This window comes from Musa acuminata, chromosome BXJ3-3, assembly GCF_036884655.1.
Source record: "Musa acuminata AAA Group cultivar baxijiao chromosome BXJ3-3, Cavendish_Baxijiao_AAA, whole genome shotgun sequence".
In the NCBI taxonomy this organism is placed as follows: domain Eukaryota; kingdom Viridiplantae; phylum Streptophyta; class Magnoliopsida; order Zingiberales; family Musaceae; genus Musa; species Musa acuminata.
In genome coordinates this window covers 30101700-30122006 of record NC_088351.1, presented here as the reverse complement: position 1 = coordinate 30122006, position 20307 = coordinate 30101700, and the positions used below count along the sequence as shown (strand labels likewise).

The 20307-nt window shown below is 40.0% G+C and overlaps 2 protein-coding genes across 4 annotated transcripts; one reads left to right on the top strand and one right to left on the bottom strand.

Annotated features, from left to right (window-relative positions):
* The first annotated feature begins 4330 nt into the window (after positions 1–4330).
* Positions 4331–15998, top strand: LOC103979415 (DDT domain-containing protein PTM). 3 transcript variants are annotated; one of them, XM_018823773.2, is made up of 10 exons: positions 4331–5651; positions 5740–6429; positions 7045–7232; positions 7341–8365; positions 12316–12604; positions 12712–12836; positions 12931–13400; positions 13501–13529; positions 13623–14093; positions 14175–15998. In XM_018823773.2, exons 1-10 carry the CDS (start codon positions 4819–4821, stop codon positions 15146–15148), a joined length of 5094 nt encoding a protein of 1697 aa, XP_018679318.2. In that variant the 5' UTR covers positions 4331–4818; the 3' UTR covers positions 15149–15998. The 3 variants fall into 3 exon arrangements, with proteins under 3 accessions (XP_018679318.2, XP_018679317.2, XP_018679316.2); XM_018823772.2 differs by having other exon boundaries at positions 7320–8365; XM_018823771.2 differs by having other exon boundaries at positions 7045–8365.
* A 402-nt stretch (positions 15999–16400) lies between these two features.
* Positions 16401–19848, bottom strand: LOC103979418 (UDP-D-apiose/UDP-D-xylose synthase 2-like). The gene is made up of 9 exons (XM_009395560.3): positions 19427–19848; positions 19065–19157; positions 18863–18970; positions 17646–17760; positions 17431–17564; positions 17226–17327; positions 17050–17142; positions 16811–16946; positions 16401–16727 (listed from the first exon to the last, which is right to left on the bottom strand). Exons 1-9 carry the CDS (start codon positions 19733–19735, stop codon positions 16612–16614), a joined length of 1206 nt encoding a protein of 401 aa, XP_009393835.1. The 5' UTR covers positions 19736–19848; the 3' UTR covers positions 16401–16611.
* Between the last annotated feature and the right edge of the window lie 459 nt (positions 19849–20307).

The following is a 20307-nucleotide window of genomic DNA, read 5'->3' as shown; positions in this document are numbered from 1 at the left end:
TATACAATAATTTACATGACATCATCCTCATGTAATGTTTAACTTAGATAATATCAAAAAAAGATGAAAATAGATATAGAATACCGGAGAGGGAGTGAGAGAAAATAATCATAATTCTTAAACCCTATAAGAATGTCACCTTTATTTATAGGTTAAAAAAAGTTTCATCAAAAGAAATTCTTCATTTTGATATAAAGTATTATAATTTTGATAAATTGTTTGGTTTTCCTTAACCAACATAACAATCATTTTATGAGAGTCGAGGTAGAAGGGGAATATGCAGCTCTAATCTAGCTCGATTCAAATTGAAATCAAATCGATTAGTGATTTCAAACCAAATCAATTCCGAAGATAGGGGTTTGATTCGATTTCAAACTAATTGAAAAAATAATATTTTTTTAAATTAAAATTAAAAATTAAATAAATAAAAAGGATTATTTTCGGATCACCGGTCAATTGACAAATTTTCGATTGTCAATCTTCATTCATTCTATTTAATTTTTTTTTTTAAATTAGCATACAGAAAAGACTGTTAGTTTATGATATTAATGTTATTCTTATATTTAACATAATATAATATTTTATAGTATATATATATATATATATATATATATATATTTTATAGTACCAATATATATATATATATATATCATTTGGATAACTATCTTCTTAGTTAGTGTTTGATTTAACGTGCAAACATTTCGGTACGATATTTGTTAGAACATAACTGGAGAAGCATATGCGGCTGAGATAGGAAGACGATGGTGTTACTGCACTGCATGATGACTGCGCTACTGAAAGAAAGAAGAAGAGAAGAGAAGAAAAGAAGAGCTTTGACATCAGTTTTGGCATCAGCTGGTCATCGATCTTGACCTTTTCTACTTCGTACGTGATGAGAATTGGACTTTATCTTTGACTAGTAGTCTCTCTTTCCTAACTTACGAGTGACCGAGGTCTCCATGTTGGTAGATGTTGTGGACATATAGTCTGTCTTCTTCTCATGTTCGCACCTGTTTCCTATTCTCTTGTGCTCTCTGTTTGTTTGCGAGCACAATCATCCTTCCCCACCTTCTGCAGTAGAGAGGAAAGGTGAAGTCCCTCTTACTGTGGGCTTTGAGTAGGTCATCATCATCCGAACTGAATTGTGTTTATGTTCTTTGTAAAGACAGATTTTCCATTGGATCACATGAATCCTGCTAAGGTTATGACCTCTCTCTCTCTCTCTCTCTCTCTCTCTCTCTCTGTGTGTGTTTCCAGTCTGAGTCATGCTTGTTTTTTAAGGAAAAGACTGCTGCCATAATATCTCCATGATCAATTGAACACATAAGAGAAGGATGCTGCCAGAATTAGACACTGGATGGGCTTTTATTTTTGTGTTTTGGTCTCAGGAATTGGATGTTCTTTTGGGTTAATTTGCAAAAGCTACTCAAGAAACATATCTGAGTCAGTCGATCAAACATCTGTCGCCTAAAGCTTTAGTCAATGCTTTTTTACAACATCTTCTTTGGGTGAATATTTATGTGACTTTAGTCAATAATTAAGTCAATATAGATTGAGAACGATCATCATTATCGTTCAGCTATCACTGATCCCTCGTAAGCTGACACTCTTTCTTCTGCCTGCAAGTAGTCATCTACTGAGGTGGGTTCTCTCACAGCCTTCACCTCCATCTTGCTTTCCCCTTCTATGGCTTGTGGATTTGCGTGTAGATGTCATCCTCCGCTTCAGGCATCCTTCATTCCCATCCTCGCGCTCTTCCACTTCCAACACCTGAGACGCAAGAAGTACTGCATCAAGGTCGTGAAGACATGCATGCAACTGAAGAAAAGGATAGATTGGAATCCTCTCCTGCATGTTCCACGCGATGAACCCCATGAAGCTTAGCAGAATCTGTGTTGCCAAAGCAATGGGAATTAACGTAGAAGATCTCCATCAATACCCACGTATATTCGTATGATTCAGACCTTACCTGGCGTTAATGGTGGCCGCAGGGAAACGGGAAGCAACTCTTGTGGCGTGCATGGCGAGGATAACGACGAGAACAAGGAAGATAAGACACAGACATGAAAGATGCGGTAGAGCGGAGCACAAAGAACGGTACATATAGACGAGGTCGGGGTCACCATTGAAATGCGAACCTCAAAGCAGGTGGCAGCAACAACAATGGCGACATCACTGCAGGACCTCACCATGATGCACCGTTGACCCACCACCATCCCCAAGCATATGCCTTCCGCATGTGTAGTGTTCCAGCTCCCAAAGTTCCACCTTTTGACTAAATCGTGGCTGTAATCGTCGTTGAAAGAATCTCTTTACCTCCAACTCGACTCAACCACTGAGAAGCCTCCCCTGAGCTTGGAATCCCTTATCTTAGCTTCGAGAAGACATGTTTATCCTCGTGCTTGTATCAGTCTTGTATTTAGCGACGTCATCATTGATCATAAAGATGAGAATCTCTAGATGTACGTACGTTTGCATGCACATGAGATATAAATGCTGTGGTGCACAGGCAGCCATTTGTGATGCAGTGCTTGAGGTCTGAGAAGAGTCACAGGAACATGAAAAAGATGATCGAGGCTTTCAAACGGGAATGTGCTGCACTAGCTTTCGGCCTTGAGATGCGTGCTGTCACCACCGCCTTGATGAGGAGAGACGTACGACCGCTGCCCAAAGCATTGAGCCTTTCAAGGCAGTTTGGGTCTCGTTGTTATCCATGCAAAGTGTTCGAGCTGTTCTTTCTATGTATCGTTGTCAATCTTCGAAATCACATTTTCCTCATTATAAACTTTAATATAACAAATAAATCCCTCGAAAATATAATCATGTCTCTATATTTTGGAAGGAATATATATATATATATATAACAAAAAATAATTAATTTTTAATTAAATATATATGAGGTTATGAAAGATCTTTTTTTGTGACATTTGGTTTTAGGGTTAGTGATAAGATAATCAAAACGAGTTCAAATCATGTATATGTTTTTTAATACTTAATTAAAAAATATTTGAATGATACTATTTTTTTATTTATTTAGGCTTATACGATACACATTTTTACATTCACGAAACCATAATATAAAATATGTTTAGCATAGTTTAAGGAACACGAACAGAGATAAGAAACCAACGAATTTGAACTATTGTCATTTACCCTCCTTAAACTACACTCAAAACACTTTTAACTTAAATTCGATTTTAGTACTTAAGTAAAAATCTCAAAATCTATTGTAATAAAGAATTATGATCGTTGGTTCTAATCGAAATTGTCTCGATATCTTTAACATTTGTTATTTTAGATTTTAATTGTCTAATACGTTAAGCAAAATTTAACGTCTAAATTTTTTTCAAATATCATAAAATAAAAAATTATTAGATGATCACGACGAAACTACATCGAGACATACCTAACAAGTCTCTCTAATACTTTAAGTTAATAGAATTAAGAAAATTTAGGAATGAAACTATGAGTATTTTTTATATTAAGCTTAGAGATACATAAGAGATTTGCTTTGAAAGTTGCCTTTGTGTTCCTAAAGGCATACAACCATGTATTATGGTATACAACACTCGTATGGGGCGTGTTATCGGGTTCATTATTGGATATATGGTATCATGCGTTCTTTTTTAGTGGATCAAATCCCATCGACTAGTGTCACACTCCGAATATGAGCCGCCTCCGAAGTCCGAACCATAGTGACCGGTGCATGCTTGGTTTTCTTGTGAATTCTTCTTCTTCTTCACGTACACCAAGGGATACGTAGCCGTTGCTTCCCTCCTTGCGCGTCGCATGATTTGAAATCCTGAACCCCGACTCGGCGTCGCAGAACTCAGCCCGCGTTGGCTCGGTACGTGGCAAAAAGGTCCATTCACTATATACAAAAAGTGATAGCTCAGTACTGTTAGCCGTCCATTAGAACGGGAACCAACCCTTATCCACCGTTAGATCCCGCGTTCCCCGGATCTCAAAGCTGCTTCTTCGGTGGACTACCATGTAGGCTTTGCTTCTCCTACTCGCCCCGTGATTCCCGTCCCGTGTACCCGCCTCGTTATTGATCTGAATGTGGAGCCGGACAGGCCCCACATGATTAGCCAGGCAGGCGGGTACGGGAAAGGGGAAATTCCTTTTGTAGACCGGGGCAGGAGCCGAGTTTCTGACTCGCCCTAGTTGAGTCACAACGCGCTAGTGGGGAAGGACGGTACCGAACCGTTTAGATGTCATGTCACGGACGGCCACGGCTCAGCTCAGCCGAGTCACGGGCCGGGTTGGACCGGGCGAGTTCTTCGAATCACTATGATGGCGGTAACGTTGCTATTATGGTTCCACTCTATCTTCCCCTTTCTGTCAACAAAAGCTAGGGCACAAAAAGGAGATCCCTCGGCGGCAGCCCTCCCCAGATCGAAACCCTTCCCTCTCCCCCGTCCCCTCCCTCCGATCCGTCTATCGATCTCCTCCTCCTCCTCTCGCTCGATTGGTCGACGCTTGGGAACCAGGAGGGCGGAAGGGAGTCGAGGGCCGCGTGCACGAGAAGGAACCTTGGACGTGTCCATCTCTTCCCTTCCCCGCTAGATCGCTGTTTCGCCGGACGTTTGCAGGTCCTTGGAACTTCCTCGAATACCTCGTTTCGAAAAGTCGGATCTTTAAGCTTTCCGGCTTCTTCGTTTTGGTCCCCATCTTTTTCTAGGGTTTCCGCCTCTTTGTCTACCTCTTTTTTCCTTGTTTTGTTTGTTTACGCTTCAATCCGGACTCTGCTTCTGCTTCTGTGGTATGGAATATAAATGCACTCCTTTCTAGTCTCCCATCCCCAAATCTGACCTTATGGGATCGGAGGAGGTGATGGGGTCTGTTAACGGAGATAGAGTGGATGAGCAGAGCGTCGTGGAGGTGCGGACGGGTCAACGATCCGAGGCTTCTGAGATTGCTGGGTTGGTCATCGAAGCCGGGAATGTTGATGCTAGTGCTCTCGTCGGTAGTTATGTGAGCAAGGAGACTCCTGGAGTCAAGAGACCCCTCGTTGGTAAGGTGGCGTCTTACGACCACGGAAGTGGATTGTACACTGTCGTCTATGAGGACGGGAATCGTGAGAATTTGGACCGTTTGCAAGTCTCCAAGATCCTCATTGCTGAGGACACCAGGGTAGGCTCAAACATGAAGCTTAGCTGCAGGAAGAGGAAACTCGACCTTCTAGTCTCTTCTGGTTCACAGGACACGAATGTGCCTCCTCCGAGGACAAGGTCCAGGAAGAATGCCCCAGGTGCTTCTGATGGAGCTGACACCTCTTCGCATGGCAGGACAGATTCTGACCTCTCTGACGATGCTGACTCTTCTAGCAATTCCTGTGATTACGTGCAGGGTCCTTCATCCGTCGCATCTCCAGAGATCCATATGTTAGAATTGCCCCCGTCTTCTGGGGATATTCCGATTTCTGAGGAATCAATTAGTTATCTGTTCTCTGTATATAGTTTCTTAAGATCATTTAACATTCAGTTGTTTTTGAGCCCCTTCGGAATAGATGAGTTTGTTGGATCACTCAAATGTACGGTCCAGAATTCTTTGCTGGATGCCATTCATCTATCACTTATGCGGGCTTTGAGGCATCATCTTCAAGTGCTTTCTTCTGAGGGTTTGGAGCTCGCTTCAAAATGCTTAAGGTTGTTTTCTCTCTTATTTTTATACTCGCCTAAGTGTTGCTTGTATTCTTTAACTAATTTTGAAGTTTTGGCTTTTCAAATTTTACAGATATTACGATTGGAGTTTGCTTGATGCATTGACTTGGCCAGCTTTCGTAGTTGAGTATCTGTACATAATGGGATATATGAGAGGTCTGGATGGGAAGGAATATGGTGCCATGCTTTCAAATGGCGAGTATTACAGTCTTCCCGTAACAATAAAGCTTAAGGTTTTGCAAATACTATGTGATGATGTAATGGACTCTGCAGAACTCAGAACTGAACTTGAAATGCGTGAGAATTTGGATGATGACGTAGAAGATGGTACTGATATTAACTTTCCACTTGGGGATGGGCCAAGGAATGTGCACTCTAGATCTCTCAAGAATTCTGCTTCTAGGAGCATGTGTGCTCTTCAGGATTCCAAAGAGCCACCAAAGCAAATACCAAGCTCGAAAGTAACGGAATCTAATGCAGATGTTTCTAGTGCTGATACAGATGGTAACAGTGATGAATGTCAGCTCTGTGGTATGGATGGCACTTTGATTTGTTGTGATGGGTGTCCCTCTGCATATCATTCTAGATGTATTGGCCTGAATAAAGCATTTCTACCAGATGGGCCATGGTTTTGTCCAGAATGTACAATTAACAAACTTGGTCCTACATCTTTTAGAGTAGGAAGGAGTATAAAAGGAGCGGAGGCTCTTGGCGTTGATGTTTGTGGACGATTATTCTTGGGAACATGCAATTACTTGCTCGTGTAAGCTTTTCTACTTAGAGCATGTTATATTCACATGAATTTTTTTGAATTTACATATTTTAATTAGACTATTCGACACAATTTATGCTACACTTAGCATATGTATTCTGCTTGCCGGTTAATTGAAGAAAAAAAATTCTGTTGTGGCATGTGGCATTCTTCTAACACTCTCTTCATTGTGTTATTTCATCTTTCTTTATCTTCTTCTGGTACTCTTCTTTGTTTTCTGATACGTAGTTATATAAATTAGCCACCCTTTTTGCCCCATGTAATTCTCAATTTTCTAGATATGTTTTAGAATTAGCAGAGTGATCTTCCCTGGATCCAAAACCAAAACTTCTTCAAAAAGAAGAAGGGAACCAACCATGAGGCTGCACATATGTCACGGTCATAGTTTTGCATGTTTTATGTTGCACAGATGTTTGAAGTCACATTTGTCTTATCTTGGCTCATCTTGCTCACCTGTGAGTACTCCTAAAGAATCAATGAAACAACATCAATCATATCTTATAATCTTTTCTTAGATGCTTTATAATGATTCCTCTCAGAACTTTGACTAATTGGATCTGGTATTTCCTAGGTTATCTTTATCATTTGTTTATATTAATTCTGCAGGATTGGGACATCATTGAATGCAGAGCCATTTTATAGATACTACAATCAAACCGATGTCACCAAGGTCTTAAGCTTGATGTCTTCAGTTGCAGAAAATTCATCATCATATGCTCATATCTGCAATGAAATATTGAAATACTGGGAGGTTCCAGCATCCACTCTGGAGGCTGGACAAATTAAACCTGTAGGTAATTCTCTGGCTAATGCTGAAACCTTTAAACATGGTACTCTATTTTCCATTACCTTGATTAAGAGGTCCATTGACAATGTTACAGGGGGAAATCATATTTATGCAGATAGAGAGAGTGGTGCAGATGTTGAAGCTGGAGTTCGCAGTTCTGTATTGAACTCAGTGAACCAATTTAGCTTTCCTGAACAGCAGGAGTCTGGTAAAGAAAATTGTAATGATGCTACAGATAAGACAGAATTAGCTTCACATGGAATTTTGTTATTTCCGAGTGATGAACAATTTTCTTCAAAAGTTATTAGTGAGACTGTCCAGAAGATTTTCCCCGATACTCACACAAGATCTAGTAAGCAATTGGGTAATGGATCTATGATGACAACCATGTCATTCTCAAACTTGCCATATGCCTCTCAAAGATCAATAGTACCTGATATTTCAAGTTGCGCCTCAACGAATGAGTATGGAATGTGTAGGGCAGCTGCAGGTAGCTCATACTTTTCCAACAAGAACGATGCTGTTGGTGCGTTTGGTGGAGGCAGACATGGAAGCCAATATTCTGTTGTGCAAGAAAGAAATGATAAAGCCTCAAATAATAGAGTTTTCTTCAACCCTCAGTCTTATGTCAACCAATATATCCATGGTGACATTGCTGCATCTGCAGCTGCTAATTTGGCTATTCTTACAACTGAAGAGAAAAGATTTTCAGATGCTCATATTTCTTCCAACTCCCGGAAAACTGTGGCTGCAAGCATTTCCCTGCAAATGAAAGCATTTTCCAGAGCTACAATGTATTTTTTGTGGCCAACTTATGAGAAGAAACTGATGGACATCCCAAGAGAAAGATGTGGTTGGTGCATTGCATGTAAAGGTTCAATTACAAGCAAAAAGGGATGTTTTTTAAATTTGGCTGCCACCAATGCGATTAAAGGATCTGCTAGAAACATTAATGGACTTCGTCCAACTAAGCATGAAGAAACTCACTTTCCGGTCATCGCAGCACATATAGCAAACATGGAGACAACACTGCATGGTCTATTTGTTGGGTCATTTCTAGATACACAGTATAAGCTGCAATGGCGAAAACTTGTTCGAGAATCCTCCAGCTGCAGGGTCCTGAAATTTCTACTGCTTGAAGTGAGTTTATCAGTAATTTTCTTGCCATCATTGTTACTATGTATTTTTTCCTGTTTCTGTTTGCTCGAGTCTTCTTTGCTGTATACTGCTAACATGCGGCGGTTTGTTTGCATGAGATGACCAATCTCGGTGTTTTTTATTGGCAAAGGATTTTGCTATGGAACATAGGGCTATGTAATGTTTTTGACATTTCATTTTTCATTCATGGCATGCATTATACATTTTATAATCCTGCATCCATTTCAATAATGAAGTATTTTATGCAAAATGTATATGGTAGTAAAACCTCTGCTTTTTGATGCCCCAGTTAGAGGGATAAGTAGCTTGTCTTGACTTCACTGGAGACTTTTGTCTCTGAGAAAAGAAAATGGAATAGAAGGGGTTTGAGGTGATGGACAATGAGTGATAGGGTTGTGGGAATGACTGAAGATACCTGATTGGTTTATAGAAGGATGAGTTCTAGTTGCAAAAGTAACCCACCTAATGGTCCCACAATTTGCCTAGCTGAGGCCTAAACTTTTAGAAGTCAATATGTTACAACTTATAGAAATCAGGAACTTTTGTACTCGGCAAAGACTCACTGCATACAAAAGAGAGTGAGAAGCATAAGTAGAGGCAAGTGATGCTATTGGCTGCTGCATATCCTTTGACCCATTTGGATGTCTTAATGGTTTCAAAGAAACTAGTAGCTTGGGAGCCTTGAGTTAAAAATTGGGGTTACTTAGAGCTGTTAGCACAAGTTAACCAGTGCATGGTTGTTATAATTGAATTGACTAATGAGACATTTGTTTAACTAATTCGTTTTGTTACAGTGTAACTTTAAGTTGCTTATACAAGTTCATCCTCAGTCCTTTTACTGATTATAATTGAATTGACTAATGAGACATTTGTTTAACTAATTCGTGTTGTTACAGTGTGACTTTAAGTTGCTTATACAAGTTCATCTTCAGTCCTTCTACTGAAAATTGTCTTGTTTGGTTATGTTGAGAGGCCTTGATGGGATCAACTCTATCACTACATGCTAACTATCATTTCTTCAGTTGCCTTCACTCAAGAAACACCATTAGCCTGAACCAATCTCTCATATGCATGGGGCATTAACATTGCTGTCCGAGATAGGGGCTTAGATCACTATCATGGATGCTCAATGCAGCTTATGGTGATTCTGTACGCATTTCACACTTCGGGATAGCATTATTCAGCCTCACAAGTTGTTTCTGTTCATATTTGCATAGCTTCAGCTATTCCAACTTTGGTATCCCTTCTTGACCTAAATCAGTGTAGGTCTAGCATGTACAGGTCTCATCCAGCCCAGTTGAACTTGGAGAAGACTTGCTCTAACATGAATAAGGCTTACCTAGCTTTTGGATGTTCCTTACTTGTACAGGAGAAGGTAGAAACATTGTTTAACTTGAGAAAAGAACTTTTGGGCCATTCCTAGTTGGGATAAGAGTGAGAGAACATCTATTCATTGCCAAATTTGGAAAGGGGAAACTTGACCAAGCCTCCTTCAAGTTTGTAGTTGGAGTAGATTATGAAATTCTACTTCTAGTGAATTTTGGATTTGTTTCATTGTGTTTTATATCGTTGATATGTTAGGATTTTTTTTACCACTATTTTGAATTCAAATATGTGTCCAAGAATTCTTGTACGGATATGCTATGGGTTAAAGAAGTTACTTAGCTATTCGAAATTGTATCTAGAGAGGTTTATAGATCCTTCTAGAGGAATTTTGTGGGTTATGAAAATTTTCTATATGGAAACTTTACTCATAAGTCGTTTTAGTTAATTATATGTAGGTAATTTTAAGCCCTTGAATGATAAGAGTTGGGTTGCCATCTCTCTTGTTGCCCTAATGAAAATTTATTTACTTTAGTTCTCTTTATTTGTAGTTGGTGAAAATAGCGAAGCCCTTTTTTGGAGGACATAACTTAACACAATGACTAGTTGGATTGTTTGTCTCCTAAAGCATTGGGCTTATATCAGTTGCTATAGTCCAGTCATGTGGTGCTTGTTAGACTGCTGTGATGGTCATTATGTTCCCCAAATACCATATGCTGGAACTACATATAGACCACTGGACATGCGATTATAAATCCCTATTGCAGCACTTTAGATCACCGAGAAAGTTGCAAATCACTGTTGCAGCTGGTATGATGATCGTGGATCCATGTGGTATGTTGTACTAATTGCATGCTATGGTCCTTTCTGAACTTATGTGAACATACATGTTCTAAAGATCAGTTAGATGGTTGAACATTTAGTCATTTTTGAAGGTCAAGATTCTGTAAACTAAATCAGTTTGATTGTCATTGACAAACTTAATCATAAACAAACAAATAAGTGATCCAACAATGAAATTTGAATGAGTTGTCTGATGCACTATTTAGAAATTCAGTATTTATGTAATGTTTGGACATTTTTTTGAATGGCGTTTTTGACATCTTGACGGAGGAAACATTAGTTCATGTGGTAGGTGAAGCAGGGTTTGGTGGGATTCGAACTGATTTAAGTTTGGCTGATTTATAGTGCTTAACTAAGAAGAGATGTGTTTAAGTGAAAATGGCAAGAGCAACAGAAGAGTATATATATAGAGAGAGAAAGGGATAAATTGCTCCTGGTTTTCTTTTCCTACAAAGAAGAAACAGGTTCTATTGGAGAAAGAGGTTACCTTGGAAGAAATTTGGACGGTAGATAATGGAGATGAATTACATGTCAAGGCCACATGGTTAAAGACAAAAGATGTCCTTATATCTATTATCGTATGTCATTATCTTCTATGTGTTACCCTTTTTGTTTGGGGTTTACGCTCTTCTATTCTTAAATGCTGAATATGATGTCATTTCTAGTACCTGAAAAGGAAGCAAATGAACTGGACCATCTTTGTCCAGAATGAGCCAGCAACTGTCCTCTCTAATTAAATGACTTGGTGAACTTTCTAAAACACTTAACGTCTTCTCTTTGTCTACTTTCTAGTACTTTTAAACTAAAAAGAATTATGAACCAGATTTCTAGGATCAAGGATTGGTTCAATATCTTGTCCCACCAAGAGGCCATAATCAGGATTATTGTGCTATGTGCCTTCTTTCTATAAAGAGTTCAGCATACTCATGGGTAAAAAGACAGTTGTACCATTGTTTAATGGCCCATTAACTTACTGTTACCTAATTCAGATTTCGCTTATGACGTGATTGCACTGGTATGATCTTACAATCATGTTGTAATCTTCACTTAGTCTATGTATGTTGATGTTTGGATTATCAGCAAGTTTTGCTACTGTATGTTCTCAATTTGTGCTGTTGTTTAAGGTATAGTGGAACTATCTGATGGTTTCTGCTTAGAAGACTCCATTTAGGAAAAAGAGATTTACTAAGCTATCATAGTGATTCATGTGCTTTTAAATGATTTAAGGCTCTCATCACAAAATGTATGATGAGAAACCATCTTTACGCTCAAATACCTGGTCCCAGTTTGCTGGTTGATGCCCAAATTTCTATTCTTTTGGATGGCAATTCATGGATTTGCTTTTATATTGAATATTAGATACTGTTAAAATCATTACATATTGTATACGTCACTACAGTACCAGAAGATACTAAATTATGTTCTCACTAAAATTTTAGTATTTACCTTGACTAACCATATTTTTTATATTATCCCTTATCCTATTCTTAATCTTGTGCTACTTTATATTTTTATTCAACCAAAGTTAGTTATCTTGCTCTAGTACAAGTATTTACAAGCACCTTTGAGAGCACTGGAAATGACATCTCCCCGAGAATATTTTGGTTCGACATAGTTAAGTTTTGCTAGAAACCTGAAAATCATTAGAGATGTCAGTATGACCACATTTATCTGGAAGTTTATGTTTTATATGACCATGAACCCTAGTTTTTTAGAATATTAGACTCTGAACAGACAACATGGCTTTTCTGGATCTACTGATGCAGCTTGAGAAGAATATTCGTGGAATTGCTTTTTCTGGAGGCTGGTTTAAACTGATAATTGATGGACCATCGGGGTTTTCTGCACTAAGTGGTACATCTCGCTCTGGACCAAGTCAAAAGCGTGGGCCTGGTAGGCGGAGCAAGAAACAATATGCATCATCTGAATCTGCAGTTGTGTCATCAGAGGATAGTGGAAAAGATGTGCAATGGTGGCGTGGGGGGAAGTTCTCTGAGGTTATTCTTCAGAATGGGACTCTTCCAAGTTCTCTGGTCAGAAAAGCTGCTCGTCAAGGTAAAATTTACCCTATAAAGTTTCTCAGATTCTCTTTCCCCACACAATTCCCTACTGGTTCTTTAAAAAGGCTGCTGATTGCTGGTGAAACTTTTTCATCATGTTAGGTGGTTTTCGAAGGATACCTGGTATTTGCTATCCTGAAAGTGTTGATCTTCCTAGAAGAAGCCGGCAGCTTGCTTGGAGAGCTGCTGTTCAAATGTGCAAAAATGCATCTCAGCTTGCTCTTCAGGTTAGTTCAGTACCATATTATCATGCAAAAGCTGTTGTCCATTTGCAGATTCCTTTTTTGATAATCAATTAATTTATTATTTGGGATTCATCAGGTCAGATACCTTGACTCCCATATTAGGTGGAGAGACCTTGTTCCTCCTGAGCAAACCTCTGTGGATGGGAAAGGTTTAGATGGTGATGCTTTGGCTTTTAGAAATGCAGTCATATGTGATAAAAGGGTTGCTGAGCATAAGATGATGTATGCTCTTACCTTTTCAAATCAGAAGCATATCCCTTTACGTGTAATGAAAAATGTTTTGGAAAAAGAAACTATCAATAACGAGTATAGTAAATTGTGGTTTTCTGAAAATCATATCCCATTATACTTGATAAAGGAATATGAAGAGAAAATTGGTGGGAAACCATTGTCTGGTTCAATGACATTAGGCTCAAATGTTCAGCCAAAGTTTCGGAAAAAGCAAGTAAAATCTCGAAGGGGAGATATTTTTTCTTATCTGCTGCACAAGGGGGACAAACCTAGCAGCACTTCTTGTGCATCATGCAAAGAAGATGTCATTTTGAGGTATTGTCGAATTAACATTTGAATTTATTCGCCGATCAATTAAAACAAATTATCTAACTGCTAACTTACTTTTTTGTTGTTTTTTTCAATTGTAATTAAGGGATGCTACAACATGCAGCATTTGTCAAGGTATGGAAGTGCTCACACTGTATGCCAGCTGCACTTTCTGTTTGGTTATTAGAATTTTCAACTAACTGGGATTTGCTCCTTGTGAAATTACAGGTAAATGTCATAAGGATTGTGCAATACCTTTGATTGAAAGAAAGGGAACCAATTTAGCATACAATATCACATGCAAAATATGTTACCATGCTAAAACTGCGGCTCTGAATGCAAGTCGTAAGGAGATCCTCAACAGTCAGCTTCCTTTACGAAGGCAAGATCAGCTGATGTCTGGGAACAAATTCATGCCTCAGATGACAGCTCCTTGCTCTTCAGGATCCACTGGTAAGGCTGAGGTTCAAGGAACAAGATCATCTAAGTTAGAAGGCAACAATAAACGTCGGACATGCCTTTCATATGGTCTCATATGGAAGCGGAAAAAGGGTGATGATTCGGGCAAGAATTTTAGATTAGAAAATATTATTTTGAAATGTAAGGAGGGAATAAATCCGCCGAGGAATCCTACTTGCTGCCTTTGCAATTCTCCTTACCATTCCAACCTGATGTATATCCGCTGTGAAAAGTGCCTAAGTAAGTGTACAGTTGATACTTCAATCTACCTCTTTCTCAAACTATCTTCATTGAGCTCCCATACTTATCTTTTGTTTGCAGATTGGTACCATGCAGATGCTTTGGAACTTGAGGAAGCCCAAATCTTTGATTTAGTTGGGTTCAAATGCTGCAGGTGTCGAAGAAAAGCCTCACCAAAATGCCCATATCTTAAAACAGATTCTAAGAAGTTGGAGCCAGAACATATTGACAAGCCAAACACACTTGAAGGGTCCATGTCAGATCTTCCTTTATTAACACATTCATCTAACCCGGTGTCACATACGGCGGATGGAGATATGGTTGTGGTGAATGGTGATCCTCTGCTTCATTCTCTTGGAGTAGTTGAGCCACTTCCAGTTCAAACACTGGAGACTGGGGCTCAAAGCCAGCAAAAGTTGTCTGTCAGAAGGCCTCACTTACTACATGCAACTGATTTGTGTTTTGAGAGCCAGTCTCCTGAAAGAAACGATATATCACATGAAATAGATGACTATGATTTCTCTATGACAAACGATGAGATTTTTGCAAATTCTTCTGACATGGTATCATCATACGACTTGCAAGAAAGTGGTGGATGTGCAGCTGTTTCTGTTGACGATGCTGACTGTGGCTACCAGTGGCCTGATCAAATGTGTGGAAGCATCGAGGATGCAGAGTATGAACCACAGACCTACTTCTCATTCACGGAGCTGTTGGCATCTGACGATGACCAACTACACGTATCTGATAACAACATGAATGCAGTAGAGATTGGATTCTCATCAAGTTGTGGTGAGGTCAGATCTTTTGAAGCACCTGCTTTTGATGGATTAGGATCAGAAGAGGTACATTCTACCGGCGAGGAGTTGGTCGTTAAGGAGACTACCTTTAACGGAGTGGCATGTGACATTTGCAAGCTTGCCCATCCATCTCCAGATCTTAGTTGTGAAATATGTGGGCAGCATATCCATTCTCATTGTTCTCCTTGGGTTGAGAGTGAGCAGCCTTCTAGTGATGCGAACTGGAGATGTGGAAGATGTCGAGATTGGCGGTAGTTAAGAGCTGGTTCTGTCTTGATTTCTATATCGCCAGTTCTGTGAACACGGTCAATAAATACACCAGTAAAAGATACAGGACAGGCTGCCAGAAGGGATTCTTCTGGTTGTGAGGTGCGCTCCAACAAAGGTTCCAGATAAAACCAGCTTCGATTGCTTATGGAAACACGTAGACCTTTTTTGTGGATTTGATGGAATGGCATGGATGCTACATTTCGAGGATCCTTTTTTTGTAGGTTTGGCATAAGCATCCTGTGGGAGTTTGTTTCTATTCAACTTATACTGGTAAGAATTAGTGGCTACATGATAGGTGAGCATGTCACGGTGTATATATAAGAGGTTGAAAGAAGGGCTGAGGTGGGAGAGAGGCGGGCGTTTGTGATACATCTGATTGGTTTCCTAGGAGATAGTTCACACATTATCTACGCCATTGCTGAAGGATAAAAAAAAGAGAGGAAAAGTTTGGCATCGCATTTTGTGAAATCCATCGTGGATCTGCACAGCGCTTTGACTCGCTGCGGCTGCATGATTCCTTCACGCAGGTGCAGATGAATTAGGATTTCTGGTGCCCTGTTACTGTTTGTTCAGACTTGTTATAGCTGCATCTGTTCTCCCATTTCTGATTGTACTTTGAATGAATATCTTGAATAGAATTGAGCTCAAGGGTACTAATCGTTTCTGCTTGAGGTTGAGCCTTTTAGATTATGGAGAAGAGGGTTGATTCACTGAGAGAGCCTTGTATCTAAAACGTGTGTTTTAGAATAGGTGCCTTTTTTGTATTTGAACTCAATGGTCAAAATCTGCATTGCTGCGCCCCCACAAATGTAGCCTTTATCGTTCATATCTCTCATCCTTGGTTTTAAGTCAAATGATGGTATTATCATTGTTCCTGGAATATGCGAGACAAAAAAGGAAGCACAGCAAAAACACCCTACTCCAGCTTATTGTATGTTAAATCGAGATGTCATTCCCGAATGTCGCCACCGGTTACCTCGTGAGAGTGGGAGAGAGAAATCGTTGTGATCATAAACGAGAACTTACAGTGGCTGAACGCTATAACAGTAACCGGTGACCATCCACATCACCTGGATGGGTGAGGCTTGAAACCGCCGTCTCGTTGCAATCAGGCAAAAGACGTGCCGAATCAATCATTAGTTAAACTTGCACGATTGGGATCGCGTACTCGGGGCTTATGGTTGACACAGCAAAGATGCAGCAGGAAGGAAGGAATACTGATGCTGCTGCAATGAAGTACTACTTGCAAATAGAGGAATTAACGTCTGATGAGACCTGAATATTACAGCAATTGTTGCAGCTTCCTAAATAATTTCTCCACATCGGGGAGAAAATTACGGGTCAAACAGTTAGGCGACGTGCTAGTAAGTATAACGTGTATATATATATGAGAGCTTTAAAAAGAATTGAATCAGAGATGATGATTCCCCGCAATGCATTGCATGAATCTAGCTGGACGCTACGGGTTTCACCATTGCCATTCTGACAGCTTCCGCATATGTTCTGTGCTGATAGGCCAGCGTCGAGTCGAGCAAGTCCCACAGGGATGTCTTGGGATTCCAGCCTACACTCGAAAACATCATCAACTAATACCTCTTACGAGTTCAAGAGGGAACGGATCAACCGTTCAATGTAAATTGGTCATACCAAGTTGTTTATTGATTATGGTCATGTCGGGAATTCGTTTATCGCTGTCGTCGTATCCTTCACCGTAGAACTGCTTAGAACTCACATCGATCGTAGCCGCCTCCAAAGGAGGCTCCCCTGATACTTTTGAATATACCTGCATGGAAGAAGACAAAATAGCATAGGAAAGTTGGGCAAGGATCTCTGCATCTAGCAATGTCAAACGTATATGTATGTGTTCGCCGAGTGCCAACACTCACCTGTACCATGATTTCAGCAAGTTGCTTTATGGTGACTTCATTGTTAGGATTTCCCACATTAAATATGTGGCCATTAGCTCGAGCAGGATTTTCCTGAGAGAGAAGAGAACAGTTTTATTTGTTTCGTTGCAGAAGGTAAGAAAGAGACACAAAAGAAGAGAGAGATTGATACAGACAATCATCAGGAGAACTGCTTCTATGGCATCCTTGATGTAGACAAATGTCCTTTGGGATTGGCCACCGTCGACAAGTTTTAGAGGCTCACGGCGCAGGAGATTCTGCATCACATTAAGACAAACAAGAAAAAAAAGAAGCAACGGAAATTATGATACATAAGAGAAATATTTTCTGATGCAACATAAGAGAAATTATGATACATACATTGCTGAAGCATGCCAAAACCCTAGGAACACCCTCGCTAGGACCATCAATTCCAGGAATGAAGTCCATCCTTGGTCCAATCCAATTGAAAGGTCTCACGATGGTGAACTCAAGGCCATTTTCCGCACCCTCAGCTTTAGATGGTCCAAATAAAATGTAAGAACAGGGAATAGTATAGTTTTGTTGCATCCAAACAGACAAGTAAGTAAACACACCATAAATCAGTCTCTCGATAAGTTGCTTGGCACACGCATAAGACCATCTCTGCTTCTCGACCGAACCAAAAATGCATGGTGAAGCATCTTCTTTTAGCACATAGAATTCTGATTCCTTTACGATCATGCAAGTTCTGGTTACGGGAATGAAAAGAAGAAACAATACTAGTACAACATAGACATGACTTATCATGTAGAAGATAACTCAATCGGAACATCCATGTCTGATAACCATGAAGAACCAATTGTTTCCTTAAGCAGGTAGGTTACTAATAAAAATGACCAGATATAAAAATCATGAAACAAAGTCATCAAGAGAGTTAATTTCAAGCCACAATTTTTGTCTCTTTAAAGCACATGGAAGTCCAACTACATTGGAGCTTTGAAAACTGCGGTTCAGTGCACATAAATCTATTGCAAATTATAATGCTCCTTGCATAGTTCATTATCTTTAAGCCTCAAAAATGATATTAAAGTGATGATTCATGATGAAGAATAAACACAGGATGACTAAACATACGTGAGACTAAGGGTCACCACATCCTCCAAACATGTATAATGTATTCCACTGCTATGAACCTATTAGGCAATGTATAAGTACAAAAATTCAGGGAACATATCATGGCTTGTGCTCAACATTGCGACCAAGGGAGACATACCACACAGCTCACTTTTGAGAGAGGACATAGCAAAAGTAGCTACTGGTGTGAATGATGCATAGTTAACATAGTTAACTCATTTTTAACATTGAAATAAAATTGTAAGAAATATCAGTTTATTCCGATTTATTAGCACATTTGATCCAATAATTCTGTGGTTCTCATAACTATACAGAATGAAGTATGCAATCACGGTTAATAAAATATCATATTACACGTATATATTATGTTGTAGTCATGTATAATCTCACCTCAGCGAAAGATTATCTGATTATTTTCTATGTTTTATGCCATTCTAAATGTCAATGAAATTATGAGCTAAAAAGAAGACACCTTTGTGTCATTACTGTTTGGTTACGGTGTATAATGCCTTAGTTTCAGGTAGAACATGAAGTCATTTTGATGCAAAAGCGAACATTACCCACAGGTGGTTAGATCAGAAGTATTTTGAACGCAATCAAATTGTGATCATTTAATCTAATTAGACAGGTCCTCATGAGCATTCACATAATCATCTGTTCGTTTAGATGCAGGAAGTCAAAGGGACGCAACAGGCACCTTTCTCAGAGGATGATCCTTTGGCAGGTAGCTCCCTAGTGTTTTCCCATACACTTCACAGGTGGAGAAATGAATGAGGCGCTTGTTGTTCTCCGAACAATACCTGACCTGCACAGCCACGTCCCCAAGATTTCACACAGATGAAGAAAGAAGTGCAGGAAAGCCAAAAAAGAAGAGGAGGGCAGGTAACCCCGAAACATACAACTGGGAGAGCGTCAATGAAATTGCTGTAGATGGTGTCTAATGGACGGGTGTTGTAATCCGCCGGGGTGCAGATTGCCGCCAGATTGATCGTCTGTAAAGCGAACAGCTATCAGAATTCCTTGTGAGACAAGAAAACGCGATAACAGACGCAGAGCGGCACAATCCATTACACGACGGTTCACCAAGAAAGCAAAAAGTTGCTGCGAATCAAAAGAAAAGATGCGCAGAAGAAAGCAGAGAGACTGTAAAAGAAAATGCCGATCCGCAAGAATCATATAGAACGGAGTGCCAGAGATCCGAAGAAAGATTAGGGGCGTGGCGGTTGGCGGGGGGTTGGGGGGGGGGAGGGGGAGGACGAACCACATCGGACATCTTGATGAGACCCTCGAGCCTGGAGTCGTGCTTGATGTTGAGGCGGTGGAACTCGATGCGGCCGTCCCAGGGGTTGCGGGCCTGCTGCCCGCCGTCCGCGGGCGGCGGCGGCGGCGGGGGGTCGAGGAGGTGCTTAATCTTGTCGTTGTAGACGTCCACGGCCAGCACCGTGTGCGGCGTCTCGGCCATCAGCTTCTCGCAGAGGTGGGATCCGATGAACCCCCCGGCCCCGATCAAGCAGATCGTCATCGGCTTGATCGGGTTGCCGTCGAGATCCAGCCTCGCAGCCGCTGCCATCGTCGGGTCCCCTCAACAGCCTCGCTTTCAATCTGCGCAAGGGATTCGAACAAGAAGAAGAAAGAATCGACGAGAGGAAGAGCGGAGGGAGTGGAAGGTTTGGGGAGCCCACAAGAGGAGGGGGGAGTTTAAATACCCACCGCTGTTGCGGTGTTAGGGATGGACGTAAAAGTCGGTGCTTCCCCAACTACCTCTCACAAACATCAACAAAAAGGTTTATTTGGACAATCATTTATTTTTTTATGTGTATGATCCTTAAAAATTAAAATATGAATTGAATGATTAGTGAGGGCATATTTTTCATTTTTATGATTTATTAAATATATCAACGAATTATTCTTTAATTTTTATTAAAAAATAGAGGAAATTTTAGGCCATTTTAATTATATAATTCTATAATTTTAAAGCGGAAAACATATTAGAGAAAAAAGAGAAACGAGGAAAATTGTCCGAATTCTATAAACAAATAAATAAAACGAATTTTTAATGAATAGATGCACTCTGAATACTTATATGAGATTTGATACTGAATCCAAGTGATCTCCTATACGACTACTGCATGGTGGAGACAT

Bases quoted from the DNA above. Each gene is read 5' to 3' on its own strand.
- LOC103979418 (XM_009395560.3), bottom strand. From the start codon at position 19,735: ATGGCAGCGGCTGCGAGGCTGGATCTCGACGGCAACCCGATCAAGCCG. The intron at 17,328-17,430 runs GTATGTATCATA...AATGTGATGCAG, and splicing joins TTTTGGCATGCTTCAGCAAT to AATCTCCTGCGCCGTGAGCC. The intron at 17,143-17,225 runs GTCTGTATCAAT...CTTCTCTCTCAG, and splicing joins AAGCAGTTCTCCTGATGATT to GAAAATCCTGCTCGAGCTAA.
- LOC103979415 (XM_018823771.2), top strand. From the start codon at position 4,819: ATGGGATCGGAGGAGGTGATGGGGTCTGTTAACGGAGATAGAGTGGAT. The intron at 5,652-5,739 runs GTTGTTTTCTCT...CAAATTTTACAG, and splicing joins CTCGCTTCAAAATGCTTAAG to ATATTACGATTGGAGTTTGC. The intron at 14,094-14,174 runs GTAAGTGTACAG...TTTTGTTTGCAG, and splicing joins CCGCTGTGAAAAGTGCCTAA to ATTGGTACCATGCAGATGCT.